Below are 13,884 nucleotides of genomic sequence, written 5' to 3'. Positions count from 1 at the left end.
TGGCAGCGATTCTAGAAGTTCAGACTTCACTTCACTCCACTGTCCTCTTTTGTGATTTGTATTGCTGTTTAAATGTGAGCCAGTGAGGGCAATTACATAAAGCATTCTTAAAATTTCAATATAGTGCTGGCTGTAGTACCACTTAAGAACTCAAATCAAAGCTAACTCAAATCATTACTATGACAAACAACAGTACAGAAAATAATACAATACTTTTTTGAGCTAATGAGCTGCTACTTAAAGGAGAAAATAAATATTCATTTGGTGAGCACAAAACACATAAAGCTCTTGTACAGTCCATGTTTTTATGAAATGGAAAGATTCAACATTATTATGTACAAGCATGTACAGTGTTCAATATTATATTACAATTATATCAAAAAATTTCATTACTATGGTCTGCTAATTTGCATACATGCATGACATACTTTCAAAAAACAAGCTGGAAAATATTTAAATATCTGACTTGAAATATTTTCACTTGGACATCTTTGATCACTGTATAATTATAATCTGACTATAAATACAAAATAGAAGTTAAACATCGAGTATTAGTCAATTTTGTTAGGTGGAAATACGTACATTACGATACATGTCACCTATTATTACAGGTACTTTAAAGGAGCCTCTTATTTTAAAAGTTGCTTTTAATCACAGGTCCCCTATGTGGCCAGTGGTAGCTGCCGACCATAACATAATGTTTTCACAAAAAAGTGCTTAACAGTAAATCTGGCTAAAAAATCCAATATGGCTTCAAGTTCAAAGCCTCTCATGATGAATATCTCTCATGTGTGGTTTAAAAACAATAAATATCAGTGCATAATAATTACATTAAGGTTAGTGAGGTTAGTTTAAGTTCAAATGACGTTAAATGGGTCAAAATACTGGACAGTATCAGGATATAGCGTTATTTAAACTCAAATATAAGATGTTTAGACTTGAATTAGCATCAGATGAGCAGCCACAATGCAAGGTTAACACATTACTAACAAAAAGATACATGAAAAACATCACAAACAAAGACAAATATTTTTAAATGCCAAAACAAATCTGTATTACACATGACATCCATGACACGATTCAAAAAGAGTAAAAATAAAATAAGATCTTGGGTCTGTGTACAACATTCAAAATGCAGTAAACATTTGTTGTGAAGCCAGAGCAATTTAAAGATTAATTTATAACACCAACAATTTTACCCTGTAAAACACAGACACCAAGATTACCCTGTAAAAGGACAAGAGTCTTTTGTAATCTAAATCAGAGCAGACAGAACTACAGAAAGGCAAGAAAATGATATAATTTCCTGCCCGTAGCCTCCGTCGGTCTTCATGTCACCAGGAAGCTGGCAGATTTTCCACCTTATGAGAGGACAGTGTTGTCAGGAGAGGCTGGACACAGGCCTGCTGTCCTCTCGCTCCAACACCAGACACCTGAAACAGCATGGGTCTGAACAAACCTCAGCGACATCAGTGTTTCCCTGCAATCTGTCAATAATGTTCGACCACGTCCCATCACAGCTGTATTTGCTATAGAGCTGCTCAACGGTTCAGAGTCCATTATTAAGGCTGATGGTGTTGATAAGTTTGATATCTTCTCTTGCTGTACATTATACATTATCTACTTGTTGGTTCACACTTCTTATTTGTTGTTTCTTCTCCAATCTTCGGGCCTCATGCATCGGCATTGGGCAGCTCCCTACCTGCCTGTATTTTCCTGTGGGAAAGATATAATTCAGCAATCAGATATTGGTATAAAGATGAACAATTGTGTAAAAAACAACTAATTTCAGTACCTTTGTCTGTTCTATTTAACATTTTTAGCTTTAATTCATTTACTGTAGTTAGTTGGTTAGTGAACACTGATGCAAATTTGGTCAGACTGCCTTGGGAAAAACATTCATAGAAGCACAGAATTTGACAACGGCTCATTCCTGCAGTTGTCTATTGATGCATCTTGCTTTAGTGTCAGAATGAAAGGATGGAGCAAGTATTCAAACAAAGGTGAGATGGTTTGTTCTATGTGGGAGTGAGTGAACATACTCATGTTTGGTGAGGGAGGCTTTGTCGCTGGTGACCTCTGTGAGCTGCCCGACCCCTTTAGTATGAACCCCTGTCAGTTGCATACTACCTCTCGGAGTGGTCATACCCTTCAGCTTCACTTCTCTGCACACACAAAGATTTGAAATATGATTGATGACAATCTGACAACAGACAGAAGGTTTCTATTTTGTGAAAAACACCCACTTACCCGTTATTGGCTCCCTCTATGTCTTCAAGCATTTTAATGCCTGGGACTTTATGTCCAAAGATTTTAACAGCAATGGACATGAGCAGGCCGCAGTGATTTTTGTAGCAGCAGGTGGCATCTACCGCTAGGAATACGACCAGGAAGATGACCATAACGATGCCAACCACGCTGCCTTTAGTCATGCTGTTCACTTTTAGTGGGGATAGAGAGACGACAGAGTCAAGATGACCGATTGAAAGTAACATTTTCACTGTGGCAAGCAAAATCTTTTTGTTAGCACTGTTGGGGGTGGGGGGCATACCAGGCTGTTCTCCGATGGTGAAGTTGAATATGGCAGGGATAGAGGAACCATTAGCGTTGACCGCTGTGACCTCCAGTTGATAGTCTGAGCCAAAGGGCAGGTCTTGCAGGGAGATAGAGTTTGTATCAGATGATAGCTGAATCTCTTTCCACTCAGCCTTGTCTTTAACCTGAGAGAGCATAAATAAAGAGCATAAGAGAGGAATGAAGGATGACAGGAAGGAAACAAAAGAACCATAGAAGAGTAATTTACTAAGAGAGAGAGAGACTCATACATCTCTTACCTGTCTGTATCGCATGTTAAAGTGCTGCAGAGGGGCTCCACCGTCATCGATCTGTTTAAGAGGGACAGAGAAAGAGTTTTTCTCTACTGTCATCTTCTCAACCGACAAAACCGGACTGTCTGGTTCACCTGTAGACAGGATATAGAGAGCAATAGCAGAATTTATGACCATGCATACACATTTAATAGCCATGAATATATAAATAATATATGAATAATACTCAACATATCAACACTGGATTTAGATATATTTAATTACATAAGCTACACACAGATTGTCAGTCAGCTGTTTCACATTTTAGCACATCACTGTGTGTTCTTTACCATCTGCGGATGGATGATCACGATCACACGGCAGCAGATGATGGTGTGGGAGAATAGTTTTGGTGTTTGCATGAAAAATGGAAAAGAAAAATGGCAGATGAGGGAGAAAAGTCTTTCTTGCTTAATATACAGTACACAGTAGACTACCTATTAGATCTTACACATACTGTCCACTGCACAACAAAAAATGTGCATCATTAATACAAGCATGCAAATACACACACACACACACGCACACACGCTTATCATCCAGAGCTATGTTAAACACATAGCATGAAATATGGATTTGTTGTGTGTTGTCAGTGTATCTAGCACTTACGTATTCCCTGTGTGCGGACAGTTTTTGTTTCTGAGTACTGTCCCGTGCCCACTGCATTCATGGCGGCCAAACGTACTGTGTACGGTGTGTACTGCTTGAGGGCGGTGATTGCTAGAGGATCTACGAATCAAACACAGACATGTTATTTAGGTATTTATAGCAGAATAAAGCTTATGATAAGAGCAGTTTAAAATATGACTGATTCACTGATTTTCTCCTGAGATTCATGATGCACAACTGCAAAGCGTCTTTGAAGAGCAGATGTTTTACCTGAAGCTGGGACTGTGATCTCCTTCCACTGTTCCGCAGCACTTTGCCTCCATTGTAAAACAAAACTTGTGATTGGTGTTCCTCCACTGCTGGGCAGGGTTTTGAAGGAGAGGAGGACTGAGGCTGGTCCAGGTGTGACTGACAGGTGGAGAGGCGGATCAGGCTGGGCTGTGAGTCAGGAGGGCAGAGAGGAAGAGGAAAGAGAGAATGAAAGATGGAAAAATGAATATTAGAATAGTATAATGTCTGTCACATGCATGATTAGCCAATAAGTAAAGAGGAAATCTTCTTTTACTGGACTTTTTCTAAACACAAACACACATAGACATAGACTCTTACTGTATATTGCAACATCTCTTGATGCATTTCCAGAGATGCTGACGGCCATGCAGGAATACAGTCCACCATCAGGGGGCAACATCTCCTCGATCACCAAAGTTCCATTAATAACATGGACACGACCAGTGGTAGAATCCTGACAGGGGGAAGCACACAAAAGGAAATATCCGGTCACACAACAGACGAAGCATGAGTCTGTAAATGCTCATATTTTAAGATGTTGAGGTAGTTGTACTTTGCTAAAAGTCAGTTAGGCATCAATGTGGACATGACTGGAATGTTGTTTGTGAAATTGCTCATATAGCTCTGGGGCTGCTCAGAACTGCACATGTGCATATATGTGTCCCTAAACTCTTACCACTGTGTGTCCATTGCGCTTGTTGAGCCAGTACAGCTCAGGCTGAGGATGACCAGAGACATTACAGGACACTGATGCCCGTTCACCCACTGATACATTCAGCTGCTCTTCTTTCACAAACACATCTGGGGCCTCTGAAATAAAACGTCTCTATTATCAGAACCTGCATCACCATATCCAAATGTCATTATAGTACAGCTGGATGAAGTAACCATGTCATCATGCTTGAAAAGCAGGTTTTCATTTTTGGCCATGCCCTGAGAAAAAAACATTGATAGAACTGAACTAACCATAAACATGAAGCGTAAATGAAGCACTGTTCTCAGATATCTTGTTGGCGGCAGTGCAAACGTACTCTCCATAGTCTTCCCTGGCAACAGATGTTATTGTCAGCTGGCTACGGTCTGAGTTAAACTGATGATGTGAGGGGTCAATCGGGACCGGCCTGAGAGAGGAAAAGCAGATCAAAGTGTACCTTGAGTAATGTTGTAGGTTATTGTTATTCATATGAATTCAGAAGACAGTGTTAGGTCATCCAGACATTTGCAAACAAAACTTAGTGGAGGATAAGAGAATGAACAAGCCCAGAAGAGGGAGAGATAATTTCACAGAACATTAACAAAGCTGATAGGGGAGGTTTCTCTCCATCCACCCACTGGCACACAGACAAGATGTTAGGCTACATCAGCAATACTGAGAGTGAGAAGCACCTATCTGTATATCAACACAAAATGACACAGTTTTGTTGCTGATGATAGATTGTCCTAAGCTAAAGCTGTAACAATTTAGATTTTATGAAAAGCATCTGAGTCAACTGAAACAAAGAAAAACAATGCATTGAAATGCAAAAGCTAACAGAAAAATATCATACACTGTAAGTCAATAGACATTTGTGATTATGTAAAAGACAGAAACAAGTTAAGATGAGCAAAATTACCGATGACCAAATACTGATGTTCCCTTTTCACCAAGTTAATTAACATACCATAAAGGATGTAACCAGCTCTCTACAAGTCAGGACTTACATGGTCCAGGTGATGTTGGGTTTTGGTAAACCGTCCACCAAACACAGCAAGGAAACATTAGTTTCTGGTCCAGCCAACACTTTTTTCTCTTTTTCTTTCAGGTGCACAGTAGGAGGAGCTGCAGAAGAGTTATAAACAAAATTCAACTTAAGTGACACTTCGAATTTATTGTTGTCAAAATACAAACTTCTAATAACTGAAACATCCCTAACTATAGGCTAACACTCCATGAAATAAAAAATATACACATCTGGTTTTACAAGAGCCAGAAAGGATCTTTGTGTCCTAATTAGATTCACAAAGTCTTGGCCACTATTTAATCATGAGGTAAAAAAGATACTGACCATTGACAACAACAGAGATAGCAAGGTTTTGATAGACGGGCCTTCCTCTGATCTGAGCCTGGCACGTGTATGTCCCAGCATCCTCTCTTTTCACCTTTTCAATATGGAGTGTGTGATCAGATAGCTGACGCACACGCCTTCCTTCTGAAGGGAGCAAAAAAGGCAGATAGACAAAGAGAGACAAAGTGAGAGAGAGACATAATATGTCATCGCAGCTGGACAATGCATGCTGCAGAGTTCTTTCTTTCCATATAGACGTTAATTAGCAAAAGAAACACTGAACTCTGCATACATCCAAAACATTCAATAAATTGCGATAGCAATTGCAATGAAAACAAAAGTTAGTTATAACAGACATAAATTTAAAACATATTTCTCTAGGATGTCAAAAGTATTCACTCAAATACAAACTGTATAACTGTAAAGGTGCTAGTAAACATAGTGCTAGATTGAAGATCAACAACTGGCCCCAGGTGCTGGTCCTACCATTAGAAGAGATTGGTTGCTTGTCTCTGATCCACTGAACATCCACCATTGGCTGGCCAGTCACCGAGCAGGGTACCACACCATCTGTACCCTCCAGAAACTCATGGTAGGTGGTGTTGTAGACAAATGATGGACCCACTGACAAAAAGGAGAAACATTTTACATGCATTAAAGCAACATAATGAGTGATATCATGATCAAAAGAAGTGCAGGTTGGTTCATTAAACAAGATCTGATATGCCAAGTATTAACAACTTTAGGATTTCTATCTTAATAAAAGATCTGTTGCATTCAACAAGTGTTCAGTCAGTAGTTACATACCATGAACATACACATCAAATGTAGTGCTATCGTGGTGTCCATTGTCGAAGTCACACTGACAGGTATACCTGCCCGTGTCCTGCATTGACGCCTTCTTAATGAGCAATTTAGAGGAGGTCTCATCCACTTTTGACACCTGTTCCTCATCATCAATATTTTCATCATCCTTTTGCCATGTTATGTCTCCCTCTCCTCCAGCTAGGACAGGAGAAGAGAAGGAAAGGAAGAAGAGGCCGAGTGAAAATAAACATAAAGGCAAATTTTCCTCAAAGAGGCTCAGACTAAAAGAGTTCATTCACATGGACAAGTTTTATTAATCATCAAAGGAAACCGACATGACTCACCTTTACACAACAGTAAGATCTCATTTCCCACCAGAATATCTGGCTTAGCAGCTATGATTTCTATCTTTGCATCTAAAGGAGGAGAGAAGAGTCTCGGTTTTATTTGGTGTTTAAACAACCATGTCTGTCAGTTGATCCAAAAAACATAGACTGGTCTGTACTTTTGAACTACAGGCACAACAACTTTCACCCCTGAAAATTATGGTAGAACTGGCAACAGAAATACTCATTTCAGAGTCAAATTATTACATCATTTTTAAACTTTTTAAACATAGTGACAAACCATCTGTCTAACACTGTGCATGAGGAGCATGTTTGAGGAGTACGTTTATCATCTGAATTTTGAAGTTAAACTCTCAAAAAGACACAGGTGTGAAGCACCAGAAAAAGTCAATTGCAGTGATGAGATAAACAAAAACTTCCCTCAAAATGTTAGTGTTAACATTAACCTGGAGTTTACATTTCTAATGATTTTGTTGATGTATTATGTTGTTTTATCACAGTTTATAGTCAACAAAAATGTAGATCCATCTTAAACTGTAAAATTCTGCTTTTAATTTGTTTAAACAGACTATGGTAGACTATAGAAACTATGTGACACGATTTGGGACATAAAATGTCAAATATTAGTTATTGACTGTTTAAACTTTAAAATACCAGCATAAACTTACTTTTGCTCACAATCTCAGTGTTACAACCATGTAGTATATGTCAAAACATTTCATTACAACACTGGATTCCTTACTAAAATCTTAACAATGTCAACAGATCTTACCTGTGCCGTACATCAGCAGCAGCAGTGAGGTCGTTGCCAGGATGAGATATGATTGGCTCATGTTCACCTGGCTGTTGATTATCAATCCTATATAATTTCAAATCAAAATTAAGTAGTTTGTCTGTTTCTGTCAATCAATTATTTTTTGCTTTTTGCTTTCCCAGTCAATCCAACTGGACAGACAGTTTGAATGCTTGTCTAATAAAGTTTTCAAGACTAACTAAATATCAAAGAAACCTCAAATATTTGCAGACACCTGTTGTTTGGCATCCACCTAAACTAACTGTGACAGGGAAGGGGTCTGCATTAGAGGTTATATAGGGACACAATGCAGATGAGAGGAACCAAGGAGGGTGGGGGTAAAGAGAGAGAGAAAGAGAGAAAGCACTGGTCTCTCATCCCTGCTTTAACCCCAACAGAGTTACTTTAGGTCATTCACAAATGGGAGGTGTTAGCAGAATGATGTCTGCCCCCCCCCCCCCCCCCCCCCCCCCCACCCCCACCCGCCGCCAGCCCCGATTTCGCCTTCTCTCTCTGTCTCGCACTCCCCGTCTCTCCTCTCCCTGTCTGTCTCACCCTCCAGGCATGAAAGCAAAGCAGGCAGGCCTCCAGGGGGACAAGAGATGGGGGAAGATATGGTTGTCATGCCATCGTTTTTCCTTTCTCATTTAAATGGTGACATTCTTCCCAAGCACATGGGTACACAGTATGCCAAATTCAGCGGAGGAGCACTACTGACTGAAAATACTCCACTACAAGCCCTGAATTAAAACCTCACTTCCTCATTTCTGTCAGTGTTTTACACTTATTGCAGTTGTTGATTAGGTTTTAGGTCATTTAACAATGCATCAATAATCCACGGCTTGGCAGTCCTCTGAGAACCACATATCTCTAAAATGTCAACTTTTCAGGAGTGCAAAAAGCAGCCTGTTTTCAGCTTTGTCATGATGTATTTTAGTTGATCCAGGAAGGTTTTAAAATACCTTATTAAGCTTAACAAGGAGAAGAATTCTCTCAAAATAGTTCATTCTTCATTTAATCACAAACATTCAGCATCAACAGATCTGGAGATACATGGTTTTCAGTGGACAGGAAGGGAATGAAATATTGTAATCTGAAAAATATTAGCTACTAAAGCTGTCAAAGAAATGTAGTGGAGTAAAAAATCAGTACAAAGTACATCAGTAAAAATCAGTAAAAAAAAGTACAATATCTGCCTCTAAAATGTACTGGGGTAGAAGTATAAAGTTGCATAAAATGGAAATATTAAACTAATGTATGTGTACCTTGGATTTGTCCTTGTACAGTACTTGAGAAACTGCACTTAGTGACATTCCACCGACACCTTTCACATGTACTTCCTTTAGGGTGCTGAACTCAGCAAACCTCAGTGACACCCACTGTGCTACGAAAAAATGAAACAGAACAAAACATTTCCTTAACCATGAAAAACATCCCTACTTTGTTTTTGCAAAAGGAACTGAATTTATGCCATCTGTGTTTTCTACATTTAATCATTTATTGGCCTTTCACCCAGCAGACCATTTAATTTGTCATTGCATGGAAAGTACAAATGTTGTTATCATGTTATTATGTTGTTATTATTATCTGTTATTGTAACAGTAGTGATCATTTCCCTCCAGGGATTAATAAAGGAATTCTGATTCTGATTCTGATGGCTGTTTTCCTTAACTGGAAATGCTGAACAGGAGGCCTTTTTCACAGCAGACATTGTGACATGTCACAGGAGTAAACGCACAGCTGTAAATACTAACATGAATGATGGTTGCTTGACTGCTTCAATGTCAGGGTCTCCGTATTGTGCATATCGGGTATAGGACATAACACTTGTGCTTTTCTGTCTATGAAAAGTCAAATGACAGCTGTTAAAAAACCACAGACAGTGAATGAAATGAATTTGACCGGTAACCAGAATGAGAAAAAGCTACAGATTGATATTGAAAACCAGGAGGATGATTTTAAACAGAGTATGTGTGTGTTCTCTGTGAGCTGGGCAATACTGATTCATTACAGGATAAGATCACAGATCTCACATCTTCAGTGGGAACACAACGTAACTTTGTCTACTTGGTTATCTCTCAGTAGTCTACAAACCCAAGATCTGACAGTAGCTGAGGGCTTTGATGGTTAACTTCTTGGAGACAGTCAGCATCAAGCTTACACACACACTCTCTCTCTCTCTCTCTCTCTCTCTCACACACACACACACACACACACACACACACACACACGTTCACACACACAGAGTCTTGTTTCCATCACTTCTGGGGACATTACATAGACTTACATTAATTTCCTGGAGGCTTAACCACCACCTAACCAGAACAATAAACATTACTTGTCTAATCCTAAGCCTCACCTTAACCTAAATCTAACCTCAATCTAACCTTAAAGCAAGACTTCACCCTAATATTTAACGATTTACATTGTGGGGACTTGCATTTTATCTCATTAGTAAGGTGGGTCCTAACAATGTGACTGTGTAAACAGATTTTTGATACCACAACTACAGGAATACATGTACACACACACACACACACACACACACACACACACAAACACATACACATGTTACATTACATTAGTCAGAATCACAGATTTAATTTGATACAAATTTCTTTCCAAATCTTGACTGAAAAGGTCAACAGATTCATACTTCATCAACACAATAACCTGAGTTACGAGTGCATTGTTAGTAATCAATGTAAAAAAGGAGCAAAAAAGAGCAAAAAACCTTATAAATCCATGAAAAGACAAGTGGCCATTTTGGCCTTGTTCAGACCACCACTGCTTTGCTCTTCCCCAGTTTCAATCTTCATCCACAAACCTATGAGGGATGTCACGGTGGCTACATCCACTTCTTTTGTTTGTTAGAAAACTCTTTACATCAATTTTGGCCATGACTCAAAGTATGATGCTTCATGCTTTAACATGGCTGGGATAAAAGGGTCAACCAAAAGCAAACATGCAAACCTTCACACACCCAAGCACACAGTTTACGTCATTGTTCTTTCATCTACATGGTGTTAGTACCCGCTGCTAGTCAATTTCAGTCCTCTGGGTCCTATCACTTCTATTGGCCAACAGCCAGCATGCCCCTCCCACCTTTCCCTTGATAGCCTATCAGTGTCTCCACACCGCCGTCGAGTAAGCCAATCAAAGAATGGAGAGTCCAAAGGGGCCACCTATCATGCTGATTATCAGGAGGTGCTATTATGGCTCATTAGAACGGAGTGTGTTCATAATGAGGGCTGTTAACGAGGGCCATTAACAAGGGTGGGCACACACTGACACTCTGCTCTACATAAAATTCGTTTTAGTAGCATTTTCAGTTGTTAACTCTTGTAACTGATCAAATCGACAAAACTCATGTCTCACCTGATGCTGCTGTCCACATTGGGTTTGTTCAGGTCCAAGACTCAAAAACAACAAACTGTGAAGATACTCACTTACATTTTTATGATATAGAAACCAAGGTGTTTTAGACTCTTGGCTTGCAGAGGCATTGTATTTTGAAGACAGGTCATGATCATTATGTGCATCATTCTGATGAGCCCCATCCTCATTCATTCATTAAGTCTATATTTCTCCTCAATACAAATAGTTCTAATTAACTGGCAAATTGACATATCTACCTCCTTCAATTTTAAACTTTGAAGTGAGCTTTTAATGGAATCAAGATGGACAGTGATAGAGGTCCCATGCAAGGGTGTGTCCAGACCTCTTTGACCAAGTGAAACACAAATTAATTAAATCAATAAAGCATGAATTTACCATTTCTCTTTTACTTTAATTGCCAGGAACTGAAAATGATCACCAACTCTGTGAGGTGTTTCCAAGCAACTCCAACTTGGAGGAAACCCAAACATAGACCTCAAACTCACTTGTGGGATCACATGTCTTGTCTGACCTGCTAATGCCTTAGCAGTGCAATATGTTGCTTGGGGAGGAACATCTAGAATACCCTGCTTAGTCTGTTGCCATCACAATCACACCCCTGAAAGACTGAAAACAATAGATGTATGGATGAAATTTTTGTGGAACACATGTACAAGCACACACCCAACAGTGAGCATTCAGTTTTCTTTGTGTGCGATAAACAAACAAAATATTGGGAACAACTGATGGATCTTTTGGTGCCAAAATCTCTAAATTGTGCTCATGCTAGCATTCTGAGACTCACAAACATAAGTAAACAAACACATGCCAACATGCTGGCAGTCAGTTTTAGTAATTTAATAGTATTACATAAGAAAGAAAACACAAAAAAAACCAAACAAACAAAATGCAACTATGTTAAACAATAATACTTGTGGCCCCGTCATCATGTGCTTCAAAGTAATAAATATCGGCAATAAAAAAGTGTTCATGCTGTTTAATGTAAAATACTATTGCTCTCAATAATCCAGTTTCAGAAAACCTAGCAGATGCATTTTTGTGATGTCTGTATGTATGCAGAGCTTTTCATAAAATTGTTATGTTGCTATGTTAACACACTAGTTTAGCAGGGACTTGCTGAAGGACACATTGACAGGGTGACTTGTGGACAGTACATCTGCACTGGTGTGTCTATTTTCAATTTTGTTGAAAAGTACATACAGATACACAAAATAGACTGTATATTATACATTTACATAACATATGTCAGTATTTGTGCACATATAACGGACACAAAAACAATGTATGCACAAACAGAGCCATGTGCACCACACAAAATAGACACAATGAAGACATGAGGACGAGACAGACAGGAAGTAGAGAGAGACAGAGACAGATTCTCGTGACTGGAGAAAACACACCCTCATTCTCCCCTTTGTGTGGACAAAACAAACCTGGGTGTATATGCATGTGCTCAAGTATCTTTACTAGATAAAAAGATAAACTTGACTCACTGGTTTTTGTAACTGTACTAATCAAAAAACTATAACACAATTTTCGTTTTGTTTAAGGTTAATTATTGATACCTGCAGGGAAATTTGTGCTCTGCATTTAAACCATTGTAAGTATAACTAACAGTTTACAAAATATAAAAATATGACCAATGTATGCTATTTACACAGTATATATACTATGCTATATACAATACAGTATAATAACCACAGTGTAAATAAAAATCAATATTGCATTTCAGGAAAAAGACTTTTAATGTACTGCTCTATGACTTGGTTTAAAAGGTAAAACAGATTTACTACCAGAATTATGATCATTTTTGGAGTGTAAATACAATATAATGTAATTACTACCATCAAAGTCATGCAAGTACTGCTTACTCCTCACGCACAGAGCAGTGGTTTGTGCTCACGTCTGTAAAATCACAACTGTTACTAAAATAGCGGCAGACCAACCTCTAAACAAAAGAAATGCTTTCCTTCTAATGTATTCTCTCAGTTGTTATCAGTACAAAAGTGACTGCTGTTTGCTATATTTATCCAGTTTATATTTATCCAAAGAGAAGACAGTGAAGGAGACGCCTTGAGGTCATCAAAATCTCTGTACGCCAACCATTGTTGTCACATAAACAACTAATAAACAAACACTGCAGTGTGTTCTCCTCCTGTACAAAGTATGTGCGTGCAATGTGAGTGTTTTCACCGCGTCATGTCTATTCTGGATTGATCCTGAGTTTAGCCAAACCCCTGCACCTCCACATTTCTTGAGCTGATAATGGGACTGACCCAGGCCATTTCCTGCTCTGTGCTCCTTTCTTCGTGACCACTTGTGCCAGACAGGAAACTCATGGTGGATTAGCGCTATGAAGAAACAGACAGGTGACAGACAAGGCCTCCTAACTATCTGTCTGCCTGCTTGGTTTCTTCTCAGCTTGTGTGATTGTCACAAGAAACTGTGGTGGTTAAGTGTGGTACAGAGTATAGCACTAGCCATGACCTTCATCAAACAGCCAGGCAGTCTAAACAACCCTGAATGTCGCCATTAAGTCTCTCATCAGATCTTTCATCTGAACATCGAGAACATCTAAACCCACTCTGGCACATCTAACTGCAGACGTGCACTTGAAGTTCAATTCAAGTTCCAATTAAAATGCAGTCTGTAACAACAACATTAGATTGTAAGAACTACAGAGCATACTTTGAGAATCGTATCATTTTAAATCAAATGGAATAACT

The 13,884-nt window shown here is 38.9% G+C and overlaps 1 protein-coding gene across 1 annotated transcript; it reads right to left on the bottom strand.

The window, feature by feature from the left end:
* Window positions 1-286: 286 nt before the first annotated feature.
* On the bottom strand, window positions 287-8,032 carry ncam3 (neural cell adhesion molecule 3). The gene is made up of 17 exons (XM_046400554.1): window positions 7,739-8,032; window positions 6,964-7,035; window positions 6,620-6,817; window positions 6,299-6,436; window positions 5,813-5,956; window positions 5,469-5,586; window positions 4,734-4,888; window positions 4,444-4,577; window positions 4,086-4,221; window positions 3,747-3,914; window positions 3,477-3,596; window positions 3,158-3,160; window positions 2,835-2,962; window positions 2,552-2,720; window positions 2,251-2,440; window positions 2,043-2,165; window positions 287-1,716 (listed from the first exon to the last, which is right to left on the bottom strand). The coding sequence occupies exons 1-17, from the start codon at window positions 7,797-7,799 to the stop codon at window positions 1,674-1,676; spliced, it is 2,100 nt and encodes a 699-aa protein (XP_046256510.1). The 5' UTR covers window positions 7,800-8,032; the 3' UTR covers window positions 287-1,673.
* Between the last annotated feature and the right edge of the window lie 5,852 nt (window positions 8,033-13,884).

This window comes from Scatophagus argus, chromosome 9 (assembly GCF_020382885.2).
Source record: "Scatophagus argus isolate fScaArg1 chromosome 9, fScaArg1.pri, whole genome shotgun sequence".
Lineage (NCBI taxonomy): Eukaryota > Metazoa > Chordata > Actinopteri > Scatophagidae > Scatophagus > Scatophagus argus.
This window is presented reverse-complemented; position numbering and strand designations above follow the sequence as displayed.